This window comes from Pongo pygmaeus, chromosome 5, assembly GCF_028885625.2.
Source record: "Pongo pygmaeus isolate AG05252 chromosome 5, NHGRI_mPonPyg2-v2.0_pri, whole genome shotgun sequence".
NCBI classification, from domain to species: Eukaryota; Metazoa; Chordata; class Mammalia; order Primates; family Hominidae; genus Pongo; species Pongo pygmaeus.
In genome coordinates this window covers 52,976,289-52,996,189 of record NC_072378.2, presented here as the reverse complement: position 1 = coordinate 52,996,189, position 19,901 = coordinate 52,976,289, and the positions used below count along the sequence as shown (strand labels likewise).

General features: G+C 48.1%; 1 protein-coding gene across 1 annotated transcript in view; it reads left to right on the top strand.

Moving 5' to 3' along the window:
- Window positions 1–14,046, top strand: part of TRAM2 (translocation associated membrane protein 2) — a 79,951-nt gene extending 65,905 nt beyond the window's left edge. Inside the window, exons 5-11 of the mRNA XM_054490760.2 lie at window positions 1,847–1,905; window positions 3,108–3,192; window positions 3,803–3,873; window positions 5,290–5,394; window positions 5,683–5,826; window positions 6,698–6,861; window positions 8,181–14,046. Of these exons, the coding sequence (XP_054346735.1) occupies window positions 1,847–1,905; window positions 3,108–3,192; window positions 3,803–3,873; window positions 5,290–5,394; window positions 5,683–5,826; window positions 6,698–6,861; window positions 8,181–8,254 (702 nt within the window). The 3' untranslated portion in view covers window positions 8,255–14,046. The remainder of the gene's footprint in view (window positions 1–1,846; window positions 1,906–3,107; window positions 3,193–3,802; window positions 3,874–5,289; window positions 5,395–5,682; window positions 5,827–6,697; window positions 6,862–8,180) is intronic.
- The last annotated feature ends 5,855 nt before the right edge of the window (window positions 14,047–19,901 follow it).

The window sequence follows — 19,901 nt, the reverse complement described above, 5'->3', positions numbered from 1 at the left end:
CAGAAGGCTTGTGGCCCAACTCAGATTTTAGCTGTGCTACTGAAAAACTATCTTGGCTGGGCGCGATGGTGCACGCCTGTAGTCACAGCACTTTGGGAGGTCGAGGCAAGTGAGGTCAGGAGTTTGAGACCAGCCTGGTCAACATAGTGAAACCCCATCTCTGCTAAAAATACAAAAAATAGCCGGGCGTGGTGGCGCGTGCCTGTAATCCCAGCTACTCGGGAGGACTGAGGAAAGGAGAATTGCTTGAACCTGCAAGGCGGAGGTTGCAGTGAGCTGAGATCGTGCCATTGCATTCCAGCCTGGGCAACAAGAGCAAAACTCCTTATCAAAAAAACAAACAAAACAAAACTCTTATTTCAGGAGATCCTTCCTATTTGTTTTTTCATTTTCCCATTTCTAAGATGAAGTCATCCTAATCTAATCTGCTCTGCCTTCTGAGTGACAAATAAGAGCCCTTTCTTCAGAAGAGAAAAATTGCCCAAAGCATTCATCATTCATTCATTCAACCAACTGGTGTTTATTGCACTCCTGTAGTGTCAGCTGACTCTTGCTTGTGGTAGATTATTTCTTTCCGTGCTTTGTAATCTTGGATTATAAATTCATCTTTAGCAAGGTTTTATCTGTGGGAATCCTGAGCATCCTTGGATGAGGGTATGTCCCTAGGGTATCACTGGCCCACCACACTATTAATTCTAATTTCTTACCTTGGCGGCTTTTGGATCACACAGGTAGTATATTTCACCTCCAAACTCAGAGTGAACCTGAGGTTGCAGATTTTTAGCATAAATGATTTCGTTTTCACCTTGAGTATGGGCTGAGCAGATATCTTCATTTCCCTGTGTTGGTCAGCAAACACTTTCTAGTCTTTTCCTTTCTCTGAGATAGTGGCCTTTCAGAGGTCCTGGTCTTATACAAGGGTCTTGGGTTCCATCTCCCAAGGCACCATCTTCTGTTCTCACATGGGCACAAAAACCCTGGCCCATGACTAGTGCCTTTTGGGCTGCTACAGTGTCACTTTACTGCTCTGCCTTTTAGCCTCCCTCTCCCTTTGGGTCCCAGGGGGTTTCCCTTTCTTAACTGTGAGCTATTCATTAGATTTCACCCAGCATTTCTAGATGTTTTGTGATGGAAGGATTTTCATGTTACCATCCCCACCCCATATAAGGTGCTGGGCTAGATGTTAGAATTCTAAAGATAGGCAAGAAAAGGCCCTAGTGTGAAGGGACGTGCAAGAGTAATGGAAACAACTGACAGTAATGACACAGTGTGGTAGGTGTCAGAGTCCAGCTGCAAGGTGAGGCCTATGGGGTCCTGCCATGTTTTTTATTCAGCAGGATGTGAAAAGCCAAAGTAGGCTTTTCATTTTTCCAGCGAGTGGTGATTCTAGAATTCATTTGCTTATTCATTATAGAGGCATTTCCTGAGCGCCTGCATGCCAGGCACAGGACTAGACAGTGGCACATAAACTATCCCATTCATTTCAAACAATAACTCTGTGAGGGTGGGTATTTTTGTTTTGCAGATGAGCCAGCTGTGGCTTAGGGAGACTAATTAGCTTGCTCAGAGGAGCAAGACTAATTTACTTGTCAGACTCATCTTCAGATGTGGGTCTTTGGACCTCAGAGCGTGGCCCTTCCTACTCCAGCATGACTCTTCCACAGTAAAGAAACCAGCCAAGCACCAGGGGTCCCACACAGAGAAGTTCTCTGTTTTCACATTTCCTGTTCCTTCCTCTTTCTGTCAGGTGGGGGCTGGATGCATCCCTGACTCCTGGACTGGTCCCAGGGCCCCAGCAGGTCTCATGTCAACATCTCTAAATGGTCTCTCTTCTCGCCCACTGCAGGAAGGATACTTAACAAACCCAAGAAGCCTCTGGGAAGACTACCCACATGTGCACCTCCCGTGAGTATTCTGTTGACTCAGCCCCAGGGAGGAGCAACCGGGCCCACTGCCTTCCTGTCCCAACGGAGTGTGGCCAGAACACCACAGGCCCAGCTGGCCTGACGAGCAGATCATGCCCTGAGCCTATTGTGGATGGTAGACTTGTCTGGAAGCCACTTCTCAGCATGCTTGACCAGAGAATCCCCAGATGAAATTCCATCTGTGCTGGCTCCCATCACGGAGGTGCCTCAACTGCATGAGACAGATACAGAAGCAGAACATCTCCCTCCATAATGCCCTCTGGGTTTCTACCTTCTTGGCGACCCCCTGACATCCATAGAGTGTCTTTCCTTCTGGCCTGCCATGGCTGGTGGTCTGTCAGAGTCAGCGTCCTCTGCCTCATATAGTGCTGCCAAGAGGGCAGTTTACCCTGAGGGCAATACCTGGGGCCATCTCCTCAGGAGGCCACCCTTTGCCTTTCCTGATTGTTTTTTGTCTTTTTTCTGAGATGGAGTTTTGCTCTTGTTGCCCAGGGTGGAGTGCAATGGCATGATTTCAGCTCACTGCAACCTCCGCCTCCCGGGTTTAAGCGATTCTCCTGCCTCAGCCTCCCAAGTAGCTTGGATTACAGGCATGTGCCACCACACCCAGCTAATTTTTGTATTTTAGTAGAGATGGGATTTCACCATGTTGGCCAGGCCGGTCTCAAACTCCTGACTTCAGGTGATCCACCTGCCTCAGCCTCCCAAAGTGCTGGGGTTACAGGCGTGAGTCACCGCGCCTTGCTGCCTTTCCCGAGATCTTTAAGAGCAACAATAGCAAAGGATGTAGGGCTGAGTTAGAACCTTCCCTTGCTGCTTAGAGCCGTTTGTTGTGTCAGTGTATCTGTTAGTCCCTATCTCCATCAACAGTGCTCTGTAATCAGCTGCCTCCTCAAGGCTGAAGGATTCCTCCTCCTCTGCACTATTTTAATCATGTTTGTTTCTTTCTGTGGACTTTCCATGTCCTTTAAGTGGTCTTGTATGTGCAACAAGGGCACAGGCCAATGGAGAAGCCAGGGTCCCAGGCTCAGGGTGCGGCGGTCACTGGCCTAACTCCCTTGCTCCTGGACCAGCTCCTCACAGGCAGAGTCTCGGCCCATGCTTTTCCCTCCTGTGCTTGGCCAGTGTCTGCAGGGACACTTTTCTCTATCCTGCCCATGTGACTTGCCCCCTTGTCTCCAGCTTCCAGGTGAAGTTTTTCTACCTATGCCAGCTGGCCTACTGGCTGCACGCACTTCCTGAGCTATACTTCCAGAAGGTACGGAAGGTGAGTGCTCACTTCTCCCCCTTCTTGGAGGCCATTCATTGACCACTCCCCTCCTGCTATTCCCAGGGGTACCTCCCTTCCTTTCCTCCAGAAGCATGGAGTGTTGGGTGGTGATAGGAATATGTTGCGGGTTGAGCAACATGCTGAGTCATCTCTTGGAGAAGTGCCACGTAGTTGATCACCAGTGTCAGTCTCTTGCCTGCCTCTTCCACCAGACCTGTGGCTTTGGAGGAAACCTAACTCTCGTCTTATAGATGTCATAGGAGAGGTCTTTGCCATTTCCATAGTCTTTTTTTATTTTTACTTTTTATAGTTTCCTTCTGAATTATTTCCAAGAGCCCTCTTCTCCAGTCCCTGTCTCTTCTTTCTCAATCCAAACCTCGCCCTCTGACACTAGACCCAAGGCTGCTGGAATTTGGGAATGGACCTGAATGTCTTTGAATTTCAGCAGCCTGGTGCAGTGGGACTGTGGGACTCGTGGGACATGGGACTGTGTGTTAAAGCAGCCCAGAGGAGCCTGGCCCTCTCTCATCCCCCTGCACTTTTCCCCCTTCCCTGAATCTTCAGTTAGGGAATTAGCAAATTTACCATCTGCTTCTCTTGTTTCCAGGAGGAAATTCCCCGCCAGCTCCAGTATATTTGCCTGTACCTGGTGCATATAGCTGGAGCATACCTCTTAAAGTGAGTGAGACCATGGAGCCAGCCAGATTTCCTTGCACTTTTATGTCCATGCATCTGTCCACACAATCATATAATTATCAGGCATTTGTTGACATCCTCTGTGTGCCTAGCACCATGCTAAGACTTGGCAATACAAAGATGGTAATGGAAGATTCTTTATCTTCAGTGGTTCATTCTCAGTCTGAAGACACAGTTATAGACATAAGTAAGGACAGTTGAGAGTGATGAACACCATAACACAGTATGTATCATCTGCTCTGCAACCCAGAAGACCCTCAACAGAGAGAGCCAGGAAGACTTCCAATGGATGTTGGCCTTTGAACAATGGCTTTGCAGCTTGAAGGCCTCCCAAAGCTGGGCTCTTACCTCACAGTGTCCAATGCAAACACTGCTAGAGCTCATAGCCCTGGAATTCCCTTCCCTTTGGTTTATAATGACATGGAGAGTAGGTCTCTCTTAGTTGTTCTAGAAGCAGAAAGAATTGCTATAATATTAGTTCTTGAAGAGCCTCTTATGAAAAGCATTCTTTTGATGTTAATAAGCTGTGTCATTGATAATCTGGGCTTTTGCTGAGTGTTATCCATGCAGTAAAAGAGAGCACCCCACACTTTCTCTAGGCTGGCACTTACAGAGCTCACTGTGTGTAACTTTCTGCCGAGGTGCCTGGAAATCCTGAGGTGTGTTGGACTAGGTCCTTGCAGCAGGCATCCTGTGCAAATGACTGACTTGGATTAGTAAGATTGAGGCAGGGAGGGAGCTCTCAAACTCTGTCTCCTGTCTCTGGTGGCCTGTAGCAGCATCAATTCCTGGGTGGGTCTTTGAGGGCCGTAAGGCTGTGGGGTGATGCCAGCTCTGCCCTTGTGTTGGATGGTCATGTGTTACATGCATAACGGGTCTAAGAAGCCAGTCTGCACTGTCACCGTAGCAGTGGCGAGGACCAGAGAAGAATGTATGAGCAGGACCACACAGAAGGAGCACTTGCTGCTTCTGCATGTACCTCAGAGCTGTGAAGGCTTGGATAATGGAAAGTCAGACAACAGGAACATTTCATATTCCTATACTCAGAGCTCAGCAAATGTGTTCTGAGTACCTTTTATGTACTTGGTTCCAGCCTAGGTGATGAGTGCAAGGTGCTAAGTACTGTGAAGGGCCTATGCCAGGTTTGCTGTGGGAGCAGGCAAGGGCATCTGACCGAGACAGGACAGCTGAACGGCCAGCGGGTCAGTATTAGGAAAAATGTCTTAAAGGTGTGAGAGCTAAACTGAATCCTAAAGGATGGAGCAGAGCCAGCCAGGGAAAGTGGGAGTGGAAAGCAGAGCCCAGCCAGGCACAGGGGACAGCCTGAGCCAAGATGTAATGGCTTCTGCTCCACGCAGCATCTTGGAGGGAATGTAATCTAGTCTTCCCCACCCCCAGCCTGAGCCGCCTGGGCCTGATCTTGCTGCTACTGCAGTACTCAACTGAGTTCCTCTTCCACACGGCTCGACTCTTCTACTTTGCAGATGAAAACAACGAGAAACTGTAAGTGGGGCTGCTGCAGGCTGGCCTGCTTAGAGACCTGGGCAGGGGTTCCCCCAAGGCCCAGATGGTTGGAGGGTCCCTCCCTGGGTGCACACTGCCCGCTTACCTGCAGATGGTGCCCTCACGTTATTTTTTTCTGGAACATCTGATTTTAGATATCTCGTCCCTCAAGCACTTTCCCCAGCCACCTTGAATCCTCTTCCCGCTTGGGGTCTCTTCTGGAGAAGTGGGTGAAGATTCCTTCAAGGGCGCTAAAGACTGACATCCCTCTTCTGCCTCTGTGAGCAGGTTCAGTGCCTGGGCTGCTGTTTTTGGGGTCACCCGCCTCTTCATCCTCACCCTTGCCGTGCTGGCCATTGGCTTTGGACTGGCTCGCATGGAAAACCAGGCATTTGATCCCGAGAAAGGGAACTTCAACACTTTGTTTTGCAGGTGAGTCAAGCAGAAGTCCAAGGTGATAAGCCAGGGCTTCCTGAGTACCACAAGGAGCCTCCTGAACTTGGCACAGCCCCTGCAGAAGGTCTGGAGGCAGCAGACCCTTTAGTCTCCCACATGTTATTTTTTGGAAATCTCTGGATATCAGGCCAGAGGGGAGAAGAGATAGCAGCCTCTGGTTCCATCCAAACCATCTTCACTCCCTGGTCCTGGTTTACTCAGACTAGTCCAAATAGGAATCCCTTACATTTGTCTGGCACTTTGTGGCGCACAGAGGCGTCACACCCAGTCTCTCAGTTGATATCATTCTCCTCTTCTTGTGTGTGGGTGCTTTAAAACCATGTGCTCAATGGCTTGGCCAGTGGCCTCCTCTACCAGTGAGAAAGGCAGTGAGGAAGCCACTATTTCCCGGAGCCCCTAGGCCCAGGAGAGTGATTTGTCCAGGGTTGCTCCACTTTTAAGTGACATGTTAAATGAGAAGCCACTCTTCCAGAAATTCAATTCATTTGAATTCTACCAATATTTGTGGAGCTTACATTAGTCTTGTTCTGTGCAATGGGTGCAAAAGAGACACAGCCATGGACCCCTCCCTTGTCATGGGAGTAGCGTGATTGTAGAGCTGGCCGTACGTCTGTCGCCACTTCCTTCCCATCTCCCTGGCACATGTGATGTGTGCTGGAGCAGAGACTGACTGAAGCTCACATTCTTCCTGGTGATAGTGGTGGTATCGAAGAGGGCCAGTGGTGAAGGCGGAGGTGATGAGCCATGGGAACTGCAGGGCCCCTGGCCCTTGTTCTCCCCTGCACAACCCAGCCCCGAGGCTGTGAGCCCAAGCCCCAGCCTAAGCCCACCCCCTGCCCCTCTGCAGGCTCTGCATGCTGCTGCTGGTGTGTGCCGCCCAGGCCTGGCTCATGTGGCGCTTCATCCACTCCCAGCTGCGGCACTGGCGGGAATACTGGAATGAGCAGAGTGCAAAGCGGAGAGTCCCAGCTACACCCAGACTACCAGCCAGGCTCATCAAGAGGGAATCTGGTGAGTGCCAGGGCCCTTGGCAGAGAGTGGAGCCAGGGAAGTCTGTCTGGGATGGGTGGGAGGAGCCAAGGCACCTGGCTTCTTGGGCGCTCCCCAGACCAATCCTGCCAGCTTCTCCTTCCTGCCCCCTACCTCAGGGCTGGGGCTCCTAGCTCCCTGATTGGCACGTGGCTGGGTGTGGGCCAGGGACAGGCTGTGGGTGGGGCTGGCCCTAACTAGGCTGGGAGCCCTGGCCACCACGGGGCAGGGCAGTGGCTGGGTGGGGAACTCTGGCAGGAAGCGTGTCCTCAGGGTGGCTTCTGGACCTCAGCCAAGTGCTGCTGCTGCCGCCGCCGCCCATTCTCAGTGCCGGACGGTGGCCTCTGTCCTCACCTGCCCTTTTGCTCCACATCTTAGCCTGCCCCTGCCTCCCAGCTTGCTGGCTCCTCCTCTGTCTCCAAGAATGACTCACAGTGACATAGTGCTAGGTGGGGGGTAGGGGTGGGACACTTCTCCTTTCGCCCCTGCACACACTTCAGTCATCACCCACCTTCAGCAGGTCCTCAGGCCCTGCCAGCCCTGCACGTTCTGCCCAGCCTGGGGGCCTGTCTGCACCGGGCGCTGCTTTCTGACTCACCTGCTTTTCTCTAGGTGGCTACCTGCTTGGCAAGGGCTTATGTGTGTTTGAACCAGACACGCGCGCAGCTGGGTGTGTCGCAGAGTCGCCTGGCTGGCGGGGGAGGTATGGGGCATAAGACTGCAGCCAGTACCTCTGAATTTGAGCAGGCGCACGGAGGTATTTTGAACAATAGAGCACAATTTTTCTGCCAGAGGAGTGTCAGGCATCCTGCTTGAGGCCTTGTTCCTACAGCCTCTTGTCCCCCTCCCTTCTGTGGCCACTGCTCCTGGGAGTTCTTGCTGAACTGGAAATGGGCTGATGCCTTGCAGGGGCCTGAGAGGAACTGAGGACAGTGAGACAGTGACAGCATCTAAGTGATTTCTGCGAGTATCTAGCCCCAGCCTCAGGCTTGGGCAGGCTGGCCTCTGTTGTTGCTGAGTTACTGTGTGTCATCCCAGGCCCCTCCTGCTAAAGCGCAGTCAGAGACCAAGCCTCTCAAACAGGGTCACTAGTCCAGGGCCCTGGGGAAGACAGGACCCTCCTGGGAGCCGTCTGCTGGCTTGCGTTTGCTGTGCAAGGCTGCAGCCTGGCGCCACTTTGGTGCATCCATGCATAGCAGCTGGGCTGCCCGGGCCCCTTCCTTGGCCTGGCCCCACCCTCCCCTCTTCTGCCTTAGCTCCAGCAGAAACACCATGTATGCTTGTCTCTCTCCACTTCCCAGGTTACCATGAAAATGGAGTGGTGAAGGCAGAGAACGGAACCTCCCCACGGACTAAGAAACTCAAGTCTCCCTAAGGCCAAAGTGCTAAGAACAGGAATCCTCTTGGTGGGAGCCCAGCAGGGGGCGAGGAGCCCAGGCCCCCTCCCTGCCTCCTCCTCCCTGCCTGTGATGCTCCGTCTCAAACAGCTGAAACCTGTCTTTCAATGTGGGGGAGGGGGCGTTTCGCTTTCCTTCTTCTTGGCTTTCTCTTATTCTTCCACAAACCATTCTCAATAAAGCCAAAAATCTTTCTCTTTCTCCCCCTCAGGCCACCTCCTGTCCTCACTCCTGTCCTGTGCGGGCTTTTCCAGAACGCCAGGCACCCATGGCTGGCACCTTTCTGCTTGCTCTGTCTCTTGCCTCATGGCTGCTGCTTTTCCTTTTTACTTCCTAATTTCACCTTATCTTGCAATTTTTCTGTCTGATTTTTACAATGGGAGGGGAGCTAAGATTGCAGTCCTGTCCTTCGGTCCCCCAGGGCCTGCCGGTCAGAAACCTGGGGCTGGTAGCAGGCCCTTGGTGGTCCTCATGTGGATGGGCAAGAAGAGAGAGCGGCCCTCTCGGATCATAGTCTCCTTGGTGCTCATTAACTGACGAGATATATGATTCCAGTTCTGCATGTACCATCTTGAGGCACAGCAGCCACTGCTTGTTGTAAATGCCAAGGCGTTTGGCTTTGGGACATGACAACTCAATCCAGAAGGATGGTGTGAACTCGGTTGGGTCCCGTGACTCGAGCTCCTACCAGTGGCTGGCCGCGGATTGGAAGCCAGCCTGCTGTTGCTCTGTGGGGGAGACACGTCTTCCCACTGCTTAGAGCAAGAGCAGAGCAAACTGCGCAGCAGGTGCCTCCAGAAAGGTAATGGTGGCAGAACCCACAGTGGAGTTGACCTAGGCCTTTCTCCAGCAGTCCCAGTCACCATTGCTTTTTCAGCCATTCACAAGCATTCAAAACCAAACCAAACAGCAGTTCATAAACCTGCCTGAGATAGGCTGGTCCTCACCTCCAGAGCCAGCCAGCCCCGTCAGGGGCCAAACTTACTACCTTGACTTCATCTCTAGCTGCAGAAACACTAAGCCTCAAGGGCTTCAGCCCCATGCCGGTCCCTTGGTGTCCGGGGAGGGTCACTTGGACCACTGTTCATCTGGCCGCCCTTTTTGAGTGTTCTTTGGAATTGTTTTTTGAGCACAACTACAGCATTTTAGACTGCATGAAACCATGACTGACTGAGAGTCACTCTCTGGGTAGATGATAGGCGCCTTTCTGACCCCTTCCCTCACAGATTCTTTCCCCTCCCTTCCACCTGAAAACAAGGCCTCCAAGTCCTTATGGTGCCCTGTGAGGACTTTTAGAAGGGGCGTTCAGCTTTAAAAAGGTCCTAATTACGGCCGGACGCAGTAGCTTACGCCTGTTATCCCAGCACTTTGGGAGGCTGAGGTGGGTAGATCACCTGAGGTTAGGAGTTCAAGACCAGTCTGGCCAACATGGTGAAACCCATCTCTACTAAAAATACAAAAAATTAGGCATAGTGGCAGGCACCTGTAATTCCAGCTACTCGGGAGGCTGAGGCAGGACAATCGCTTGAACCTAGAAGGCGGAGGTTGCAGTGAGCGGAGATTGTACCATGGCACTCCAGCCTGGGCAACAATAGCGAAATACTGTCTAAAAAAACAAAAGTCCTAATTAAGAACCTCCTAACTCTGTTTTGAGGCAAAGGGGAGTAGTACTTGGTAGGTGCAGGCATAGTAGCGTCATTTGGAATACTGGTCATCTTTCTGACATCACAGTAGAAACCAAACCTTGGATTTAGATTCAAAAAGGGGGAAATGGGTCTTTTCATCAAGGCAACTCCCCTTCTCCAAGCCACTTACATCATAGATAAATTTTAGCTTCCCAGTAACCGAGGGATTTGTTTCCTAACGCCATTGGAGGCCTTCATCCCTCTCTATGATAAGGGTGCAGAAATGGGAAGAGCTACCCGTGGTTGCTTTTGATTACCCTTAGGAAGTGAGACAGTGTTTTTGAAAATATGTATTTCTCCCATTTCTCGCTCTCCTTCCCTGACACTTCTCTGGGCTGCACAGCAGAAACGTTGGTAAAAGGGCAGTTTGGTCTCGACACAGCAGACCTGATATGGGATCCCTTAGCCACTTTAGTCAAACAGCCCTGAAAGAGGCTGTAATTGAGTTCAGGCCCCCCATCTTGCCTAATAACTGCAAATGGCATGTTCAGCTAGCAGCCTCCTAAGCCCACCTTCCTCCCCCATTATAGAACACCCATCCTGGGTGCTCTCCAGGCTGTGTCATTGGCAGGGCCTCACATGCAGGAGGCCTCTCTCAGGTGAGCCCAGGTTAAGCTGTTGAGTTGTGGCTTCAACAGATATGTATGGCATGCTGGGATGTGCCAGGTGCCTGCGTTGTGCCAGTTGCTGGAGAGGTAGTGTGAGCAGAGCAGCTGAAATTTTGCCATCAAGCAACCCTCATTGTCATGCCTGTAGGTTTCCATTGCTCTGTCCCAGGACACTTGCGTGCCAGAGACGCCACAACTTCATGTCCCTGTCTCTTGCAAGCTCCCCGTGCTGCCAGTACATCATGCCTTGGATGTGGTCCCACCAGCCCAGTGGCCAGGGTCAACTTAGACTCTGCTTCCTGGTGGACAGGGGTGTGCTAAGGGTTTATTTTATGTAAAAAAAAAAAAAAAAAACCCTGAGACCATGAGTGGGGCTGGCATCTTGCTAGCCTGGGCTTCAGGGATGTTTGTGGGGGGGCGGTGGTTAGAGGGTAGTTGTAGGGTACTTTGTCACCCTCTTCCCCCTGCCACCCTCCCTGGCACATTTATTTCACGGCAGAGCCAAGTCTTTGGCAGGTTGACACAGACTGTGTTGCCAGAGCTGAAATAATTCCACTTCATCCTATGAGCGTGTTGGGCTAGCTTGTTCTAATTTTGGCCACTTTGGCTGTTTTCTTCAGTTTTGTGCATTCTCTCCTGCCCCAAAGTGCCAAGCCATTTGTGAAGGCACGCCATTTGTGAAGGCACTGCCAGACACCTCCAAGCTTGAGAGCTCAGCACCATGCACCAAGAGCAGGAGAAAAGATGTAACCTACCTCAGCAACTGTGGCCTCTCAACAGCCCTGGCTAACTTACATTTGTGGGGAAGCCAACAGACACAGTAGGAGGAGAGGGAGGTGGCGCTGGTGGACCAAGGATCTGTGCTACCCGCTCCCCTCCTTGGAGGTGCAGTGATGATAGGAGTTATTTTTACCATCCGGGCGCTGATAGCTGCACTATTAATAAATTGCATGTGCTCCTTTTGAAGGTAGGGGATGGTTCTGGGCGAGAGGGGAGCAGGCTGAGCCAGTGGGGGAGCCGCTGTCCTCCCTTTCGAGTCAGTTCTAATCCTATGTGTGTCTGGGCCACCAGACCGAAATGGTTGCTGAGAAACTTGTCTGTTCATGTCCCAAGGCATAACTTCCCAACATTTAAGAAACCCCAGTAGACACCTCTGCCCTGGCCACGTTCACAGATCCTTCTCTTGACCGGAAACCCTGGGACCCTAAGAACCCCTGAAGCTTGGGGTGAGTGTGTGCTTCTGGGGTCTCTTTTGGGACCTCCTTTGTCAATACCCCTTCTTTTTTCTAAGCAGCTAATAAGAGGTTGGGTGAAAGAGTGCATCTCATCCCAGGATTCCACAACAAAATTCTTATCTTCCATGGATGCTTTAACTGGAAGTGGGTTGCCGACCCCCTTGTGCCTAGAAAAGGTCTTGGCTTGGGTTTCCTTTGTATGCTTCAGCCTTCCTAGTTAGTTTTTCTAGGCCTGGTGTGAGAGGTAGGGAAGTCTGCACGTAACTAATTCTTCCGCCTAAGGGCCTATGGCACAAGTGCACAAACTTCAATTCTTGATGTTCTAAGCCCTCTCCTCTAACAGAGGGAGTGCTGAAAGCTTTTGAGTCAAGACAGTGGAGTGCTCTTCCTCGCTCTGCCTTCCGAGCTTATGGTTCCTTTTCTCAGGAGAGGACTTTAGGGATTATTGGAGGATTAGGTCATTGTCAGATGACTGGAAAACCTAAATAGGATCCCTCTCCAGCCCAAGGTTGTCCCAGTAAGGAAGACTACCAACTTCTCACTCTACCCCACTACTCGCATGAGTGTTAGCTCCACCTTGCAAAGGCTGAAGACCAGTTCTCCCCAGTGAAAGCTGCCTCATTCTTTTATTCGGAGTTCCCTGGACTGGCAGAGCTATAAAGACGAGCATTGGGATTTGCAGTCTCCATGTAGCCTTTCATGCTTGGCAACACCTGTAGACTTTTTGTCCCAAGCAGATTGCGCGCACGCGCGTGCATGTGTGAGAATAAGTGCCTTATTTTGCTGTGTGGTTTTCACTTGTACTCCGTGGCCAGCCCCCAGCTGCCAGGGCTCGACAGCAGCCAAGGACACCATACCTCAGTATAGTTACATATAAAAGGGACATGGATTGTGACAGTTTCGCCCCATTTGTTTCTAACCCTGCTGCCCAGCATTAGGGTCTGTGGTGTGTTCTGTTTTGTTTGGTTTCTCCCTTGTGTCAGTTCTCTTCTGGCCCAGCTGGGTGGCTGTGGAAGTCTGTGAGGTGGCCCAACCACAAGCATACCTATTAAGAGAAGCCTAGAGCTTCCAGCCCCCACTTCGAAAACTCTCCTCTGGCCCTACATAGCAAGCTCTGCTTCTCCATTATTTTCCCCACCCCCAGATGTTTTTTAAAAGGCCCACTTGCCGTAACCTCTTTTGGTCTATTTTGCTTCCCATTCAGCCCAAAGTTTATATGATAAAGGTGTTTACTTTTACTTCCCAGTCTCCAGTTCAAGTGCTAACACATACATGTCTGACTGTTGCAGAACTGTTCGAGCTCCTAATTCAGTGTTACCTTGTTTTAGTCGCAGCAACCCTCTCCCCTACCCCTTGCCTGCCCACGTTTTTCTCACTCTTCCGGGTTGTGCAATAACTCTCCCAGCCAGTGGTCCTTTCCACAGCCTTTCTGTCCCTTAAAACACCTGCAACTGGGGGAGAAATGGGACCCATGGGAGGGGTAGTCATCATCCCTTACACAAGAAATAGCCACTTTCCTTTTGTTGTTGTCATTCTCGTGATCCTGGGTGGGTTTCTGTGGCATTCTTTTAGAACACGTAGCATCATCTTAGAGGTCTATTTTTTAAAAATCTGTTGAAGAGGAAAAAAACCATTCTCATGATGGGGCTTAAGTCATTGTCCAGGAATAAGATTGGTGTGGTGCCCATGACATCACCGTCACTCTGCCTAAAAGCATTCTAGAGCTTCTTGTTCACGTGGAGAGGAAGGATATTTTGCCAAGCAACAGCCGCAGGTGGATAGCCCTGTTCACCTGATAGGCTCTAGCTGTGATAGTAAATATGATACCACCGTTTCCTTGGGTACAGATTTGAGTGTTCATGTGATGAGACTGTAAACCTCATTTTTTCAGTTCCTCTGTTTAAAAAAACATCTGAAGGATGAACTAAGGCTGCTGGTGCCCTGAGCAACTGATAATGCAAATGTGGACAAATTGTCTGTTTTCTACTCTAGCCTGTTCATATGGACCAAATTTCAACAAGGAACTCAAGGAAAATTTGTACCTGCCGTATTTATGCTTTCATGTAAAAGGGTTGGGGGGAGGGGTGTCTTTTTACTTTTGGTGAACTTTTTTTCAAAATCATTTTTCCACTGTTTCTGTCTGGTTTTAAAACAAATTACAGTTTTTTATGGATTTTTAAATGTACATTTTGGAACAAATGATCAAATATTTTCTGAAATAACAATAAAAGGCAGAAAATTATCAGAATTGTTTCATAATTTCCTTGACGTGCTTTTATACAGTGATGCTTTTAACATGGATGTTTACGTTTGCTTAAAGGAGTTTGCAATGAGTTTTAGCCCTCATGTCTAATATTTTTCACTATATTAGTCATTTCTTATATATCTTGACCCGTATTTGTCCATTGTGATATGAATTAGGGAATTAGAATTAAGGATGGAGAGTCAGTTATGTCAAGTGCTGGATAGCAATAAGCATCATCATTTTTATTTGAATCTTTAATAGTAAAGTGGAAAAGGGTTTTCTTAACATGGGGTTTGTGGGTAGGAAGCTCCAGAAACAAGCACATCATCCTTGATGCCTACTATACTATGACGTTATTTAGCTTGGAGGAAATAGGGTTTCGTTTGTGTAAAGGCCAACAAATATGTTGGTGCTGACTAGAAGACACCCAAGTATTAGTAATGGGATTGCTGGTGTCACTTACATAGCTGCTGTTGCCTGTAGCTGCTTGCTGTGTTTACCAGAACCATCTTTGGAGAGATTTCAAAAGATGAGTGCAGTTACAGGTGGCAGTTAGTCAGGTACACCCATGGGGTGTGAGAAAGAGGAAATGTTTGCTTGAGGTGAAGGTGACTGGTTCTGATGCATGGCAAGCTTCATTGTAGAGTTGGGTCCTGCTCTGCCATGAGAAGCTAGGTGAACTCAAGCAGTTAACCCTTCTGAGTCTTTTTGCTCATCTGTGTCAAAAGGATTTCATGTTTTGTGGGGAATCGTGGTGAGAGATTTAGAGATACTGAATGCTAAGTAAGTTCATGGTACATATAAAGCACTCAAATTCGCTTTTTAAAATGAACTTATGTGCCAGCAGGATATTCAGGAGTCACTTATCCAAGTGGATGCTCTGGAGACAACATTTAGAGAAGTCTTCTCTACCTATTCGTCCCAAATACCCTCAAAGCCCATAGATATGGATTTGATACACCTTAATTGGATGGTATTTTCAAGGCCCCCTGATGGTGCAGACAAGGTACAGGCCCAGGTTTCTGAGTAGTGGCTAACTCACAGCCCATCTTTACCCACAAGGCAGATTTTTATTAGTCCCAAAGCCGTAAGCACTATAAGCAGTCTTTCTTAGTCAAATTCGTCAGTTAGACCTGATTGCTTCAGCTACCAGTGCTAATCTTAATTCTCATTCTCTCTGTGTGTGTGTGTGTGTGTGTGTGTGTGTGTGTGTGTGTGTGTGTGTGTGTATTAGAGTCTTTCAACTCCCTGGTGGCCAGTTTGATGTGATGATCATTTCTGCTTCCTACAATATTGCTTGCTACAGGGTAATGCTCAGCTGTCTTCCATCACCTGAACCTGACACTCTAGATGCATGCCAGCTATGACTGTAGCATAAGGTAATTAGTGACATCTAATGGCTGCACTGCCATTCAGGATTTTAGAAGAAAAAGTGATTTGCTCTGACGTTTGTGGCTCCTATACTTGCTGCTTTGTATAAACAGGTGAGCAGCGAGTGTTTGTACACCACAGAAATGGCCTGCTGGCTTTGGTCTTTCATGAAATCGCTTTCATACCTTGTGTTGGTGCTGTCAGATCTCAGCTTCTCAATCTTAAGTAACCTTAAAAGGAGATGCAAGGCAAGAAGTGGACAGCAAACTTAAGGAGTGTATGTGGATAGTGCCAATTTTATTGAAGACAGTTCCCTCTGAGACTATAGGCCTAGCTACTCAGAAGGCTGAGGCAGGAGGATGCATGAGCCCAGGAGTTTGAGGCTGCAGTGAGCTATGGTCACACCACTGCATTCCAGTCTGGCAACAGAGTAAGACTCTGTCTCTAAAAAACAAACACAAACACAAAAACAAAACAAAACAACCAAAAGCAGGCTAGAGGATGCTAAATGAGACTTTCCTAAATCTCCATTTTGGCTGAGACCCAAAGCTGTGGACAAAAATTGGCAAATATTTCCCTATGTTGCAGATTTGCTGCTGATCCATGAATGATTTGCTAAGGAGTAGCCCAAAGCTCCTCTACCACAGGAGGCAAGAGTGATGGAGAAAATATCAGAAAGTGCAAGCTTCTTGAAAGGGGCTGGAGTGCCTTGGGTCTGCAAGCTAAGTGAGGGGATACTTTAAAAGACTCAGGGTTTGACATGTGTCTGTCCCCTGGAGTTTGGAGAGCACAAGATTTGGGGTACCTGGTTCTCCCCTGAAACAGTCTAAAGGAAAGGGATTGAGCTGCCTAATTACACAGCCAAGAGAGCCATCTGGGTGAGAACATGGCGAGAGTGCACACCCTGGAAGGTGTGTCAGCCTGAAAGGGCCTCCTGGGAAGATCAGAAGGAGCCTTGGAGAGCATACCATTAGAGCCGGGGTGGTCAGGTACAGACTGGGTTCCCTCCATCTGAGAGTGGTGCACTGGGCAGTTTCCAGTTGGAAAGAGTTCTAAGAACTCACCAAAACAGGGGGCTCTGAGGCAAAGGACATGGAATCAACCTAGGTGCCAATCGATGGTGGATTAGATTTTTTAAATGTGGTACATCTACACCATGGAATACTATGCAGCCATAAAAAATGAAACCATGTATTCTGCAGCAACGTGGATGCAGCTGGAGGCCATTATCCTAAAGTGAATTGATGCAGGAATAGGAAACCAAATATTGCATGTTCTTACTTCTAAGTGGGAGCTAAACATTGAATACACATAGACATAACGATGGGAACAATAGACACTGGGGACTACCAGAGTGTGGAGGGAAGGAAGGGGTATGTGTGGAAAAACTACTTACTGGGCACTATGCTCACTACCTAGGTGCAATATGCTCATGTAACAAAACCTGCACATGTACCCCCTGAATCCAAAAAGAGAAAAAAGGTGCTCTGGGAGAAAGAGTCAGCCTTTCGGCACATGTCACTCAGACCTGGCCCCACATTATGACATTACTAGCCACAGAAATAAGACTTTGCCCTTTTTCTCTGGTTTCTACCCCCTTAACCTTTCCCAGAGCCTACATGGGCTATAAACAGCAGCATGGCTGAATAGGAACAAAGGGAGCAGAAGACAGAAAGAAGGGAGTAAGAAGAAACCACTATCATCACCCCAGTATACACACACTCTTTACCACAGGCTTCTAAGCCTGGGGAAGGACTGAGCTGGGCCAAGCAGGATAGAGCTTGGTAATTTTTAAGCTGAAAAAACTTCTAAAATAATACAGATCCCCAACTTTCAATGGTTCAACTTATTTTCCTACTTTACAATGGGCTTATCAGGGTTATTAAATGTGTTTTCAACTTGTGATATTTTTTACCTATGTGAGTTTATTGAGACATAACCCCATAAGTAGAGGAGCATCTGTACTTGGAAGTGAGATACTGTTTTAAATAGTTACGAGCGACTGAGGGTAAAACAAAACAAAACACGGGTTATTCCCAAGCTAATAACCTGAAACAGAGAAGGAATCAACATAATACATTCACAGCCCTTTCAATAAGCTGGTTACAACTGGCTGAGCTCGTTAGGGAAGGAAACACCAAGGGAAGTTCCCTAGAAGTTCTGAGAGGGCAAAGCAGTCTGAATTCTGTGTAACTCTATCCTCATTCATATCACATTTTGGGTGGCTTGGGGGAATTTGAGATAGGATATTTAAAGATGAGCTTAGTGGCTGACTTCAACCAAAGAGCAGCCCTGTTTGTAAAAAGCCAGTCAGAGCTCACTAGAGAATAGTAACTGCAACTAGTCTTTCCTTCCTCTCTCAAGGCCAGGCTCTCTAAAAGCAGTATTTTTCTAACGATTTTTTTTTTTTGGAGATGGAGTCTTGCTCTGTCACCCAGGCTGGATGGAGTGCAGTGGCATGGTCTCGGCTTACTGCAACCTCTGCCTCCAGGGTTCAAGTGATTCTCCCATTTAAGCCTCCCGAGTGGCTGGGACTACAGGCACATGCCACCACACCTGGCTAATTTTTGTATTTTTAGTAGAGATGGGGTTTCACCATGTTGGCCAGCCTGGTCTCGACCTCCTGACCTCCAGTGACCCACCCGGCTCCACCTTCCGAAGTGCTGGGATTACAGGTGTGAGCAAGTGTTCCCGGACAAATCTTTTTATTTTTTTTTACTACAACCCACATCAAGAAATACATTTTACATCATGATCCAGTAAATACACTCTCATTTGAAACAGAAACTTCAGCCCAGTATGGTGAAACCCTGTCTCTACTAAAAATACCAAAAAAAATATTAGCTGGGTGTAGTGGCGCACGCCTGTAGTCCCAGCTACTCAGGAGGCTGAGGCAGGTGAATCACTTGAACCCGGGAGGCAGAGGTTGCAGTGAGCTGAGTTCACGCCACTGCATTCCAGCCTGGGTGACAGAGCAAGCCTCTGTCTCACTCAAAACAAAAGAAAAAAAGAAAAAATACCCTGCTAGGTATACCAGCTATTTTCTATTACATTCCTTTTTTTTTTAATGCAGGTCTAATGGGCCTAGAATCACAGTTTGAAAAACAGGTGTATATTTCCCTCAGTATCAGTGTGGGCAGATGGGTAGTGGTGGGGCCATTGACTAGCAGCAACAGCGATACTGCATACTGATTCCAACATCCCAGATGATGCTTCTAGAGAATTCTAACATTCCTCCTGCTCTTGACCATTCTACATCTGAATTAGGGTTATCCAGAGAAAGAGAACCAATAGGATGTATGTATACACATATATATGTGTGCACATATATATGTATATACATACTATATATACACATATACTATATATACTATATACTATATATACATACTATATATACTATACATACTATATACTATATATACATACTATATATACTATACATTATATATACTATATATAAACACTATATATATACATATAATCGTGTGTGTGCATGAATGTGTATATATTATATATATATTATACATATATGTAGAGAGAGAGAGAGAAAGAGAGAGTTATAAGAAATTGCTCACACAATTATAAAGGCTTACAAGTCCCAAGATCTGCAGGGTAAATTGGCAAGCTGGAGACCCAGGAGAGCTAAAGGTATAATTCCAGTCTGAATCCAAAGGCCTAAGACTTAGGAGAGCTGATGGTTTAGGTCCAGTCTGAAGGCCAGCAGGCTCCAGACCAACAGCTGATGTTTCCATTTGTGTCTGAAGGCAAGAAAAGGCTGATGTTCCAATTTGAAGCCAGTCAGGCAGGAGGAATTCTCTTACCTGGGGAAAGGTCAGCCTTTTTATTCTACTCATGTCTTCAAATGATTGGAGGAGGCCCACCCACATTAGGGAGGACTATCTGTTTTACTTAGTCTTCTGATTCAAATGTTTATCTCATCCAAAAATACCTTCAGAGAAACCCCAGAATAATGAACTATCTGAGGCTGGGCACAGTGGCTCATGCCTATAATCCCAGCACTTTTGTAGGCTGAGGTGGTAGAATTTCTGGAGCTTATGAGTTTGAGACAAGTTCAGGCAACACAGTGAGACCTTGTCTCTACAAAATAATTTTAAAAATTAGCTGAGCTTGGTGGCTTGAGCCTGTTGTCCCAGCTACTGGGGAGGTTGAAGTGGGAGGATCACTTGAGCCCAGGAGTCTGAGGCTTCATAGAACTAGGATAGTGCCACCACACTCCAGCCTGTATGACAGAGTGAGATCCCATCTCTAAAAAAATTTAAAATATTTTTTAAAAAAGAAAGAAATACTTGGGCCCCCTGTGGCCTAGTCAATTTGACACACAAAATTAGACATTGCTATACCCCTATCACCCTAAATAAGGCACCAATCTTAGATCCTATTAGATCCAATTTAGTTTTGACTTCAGTAGCAGTGAAATAAGAACCAAAACAGAAATAAAACTTCAGGAACTCTGTAAA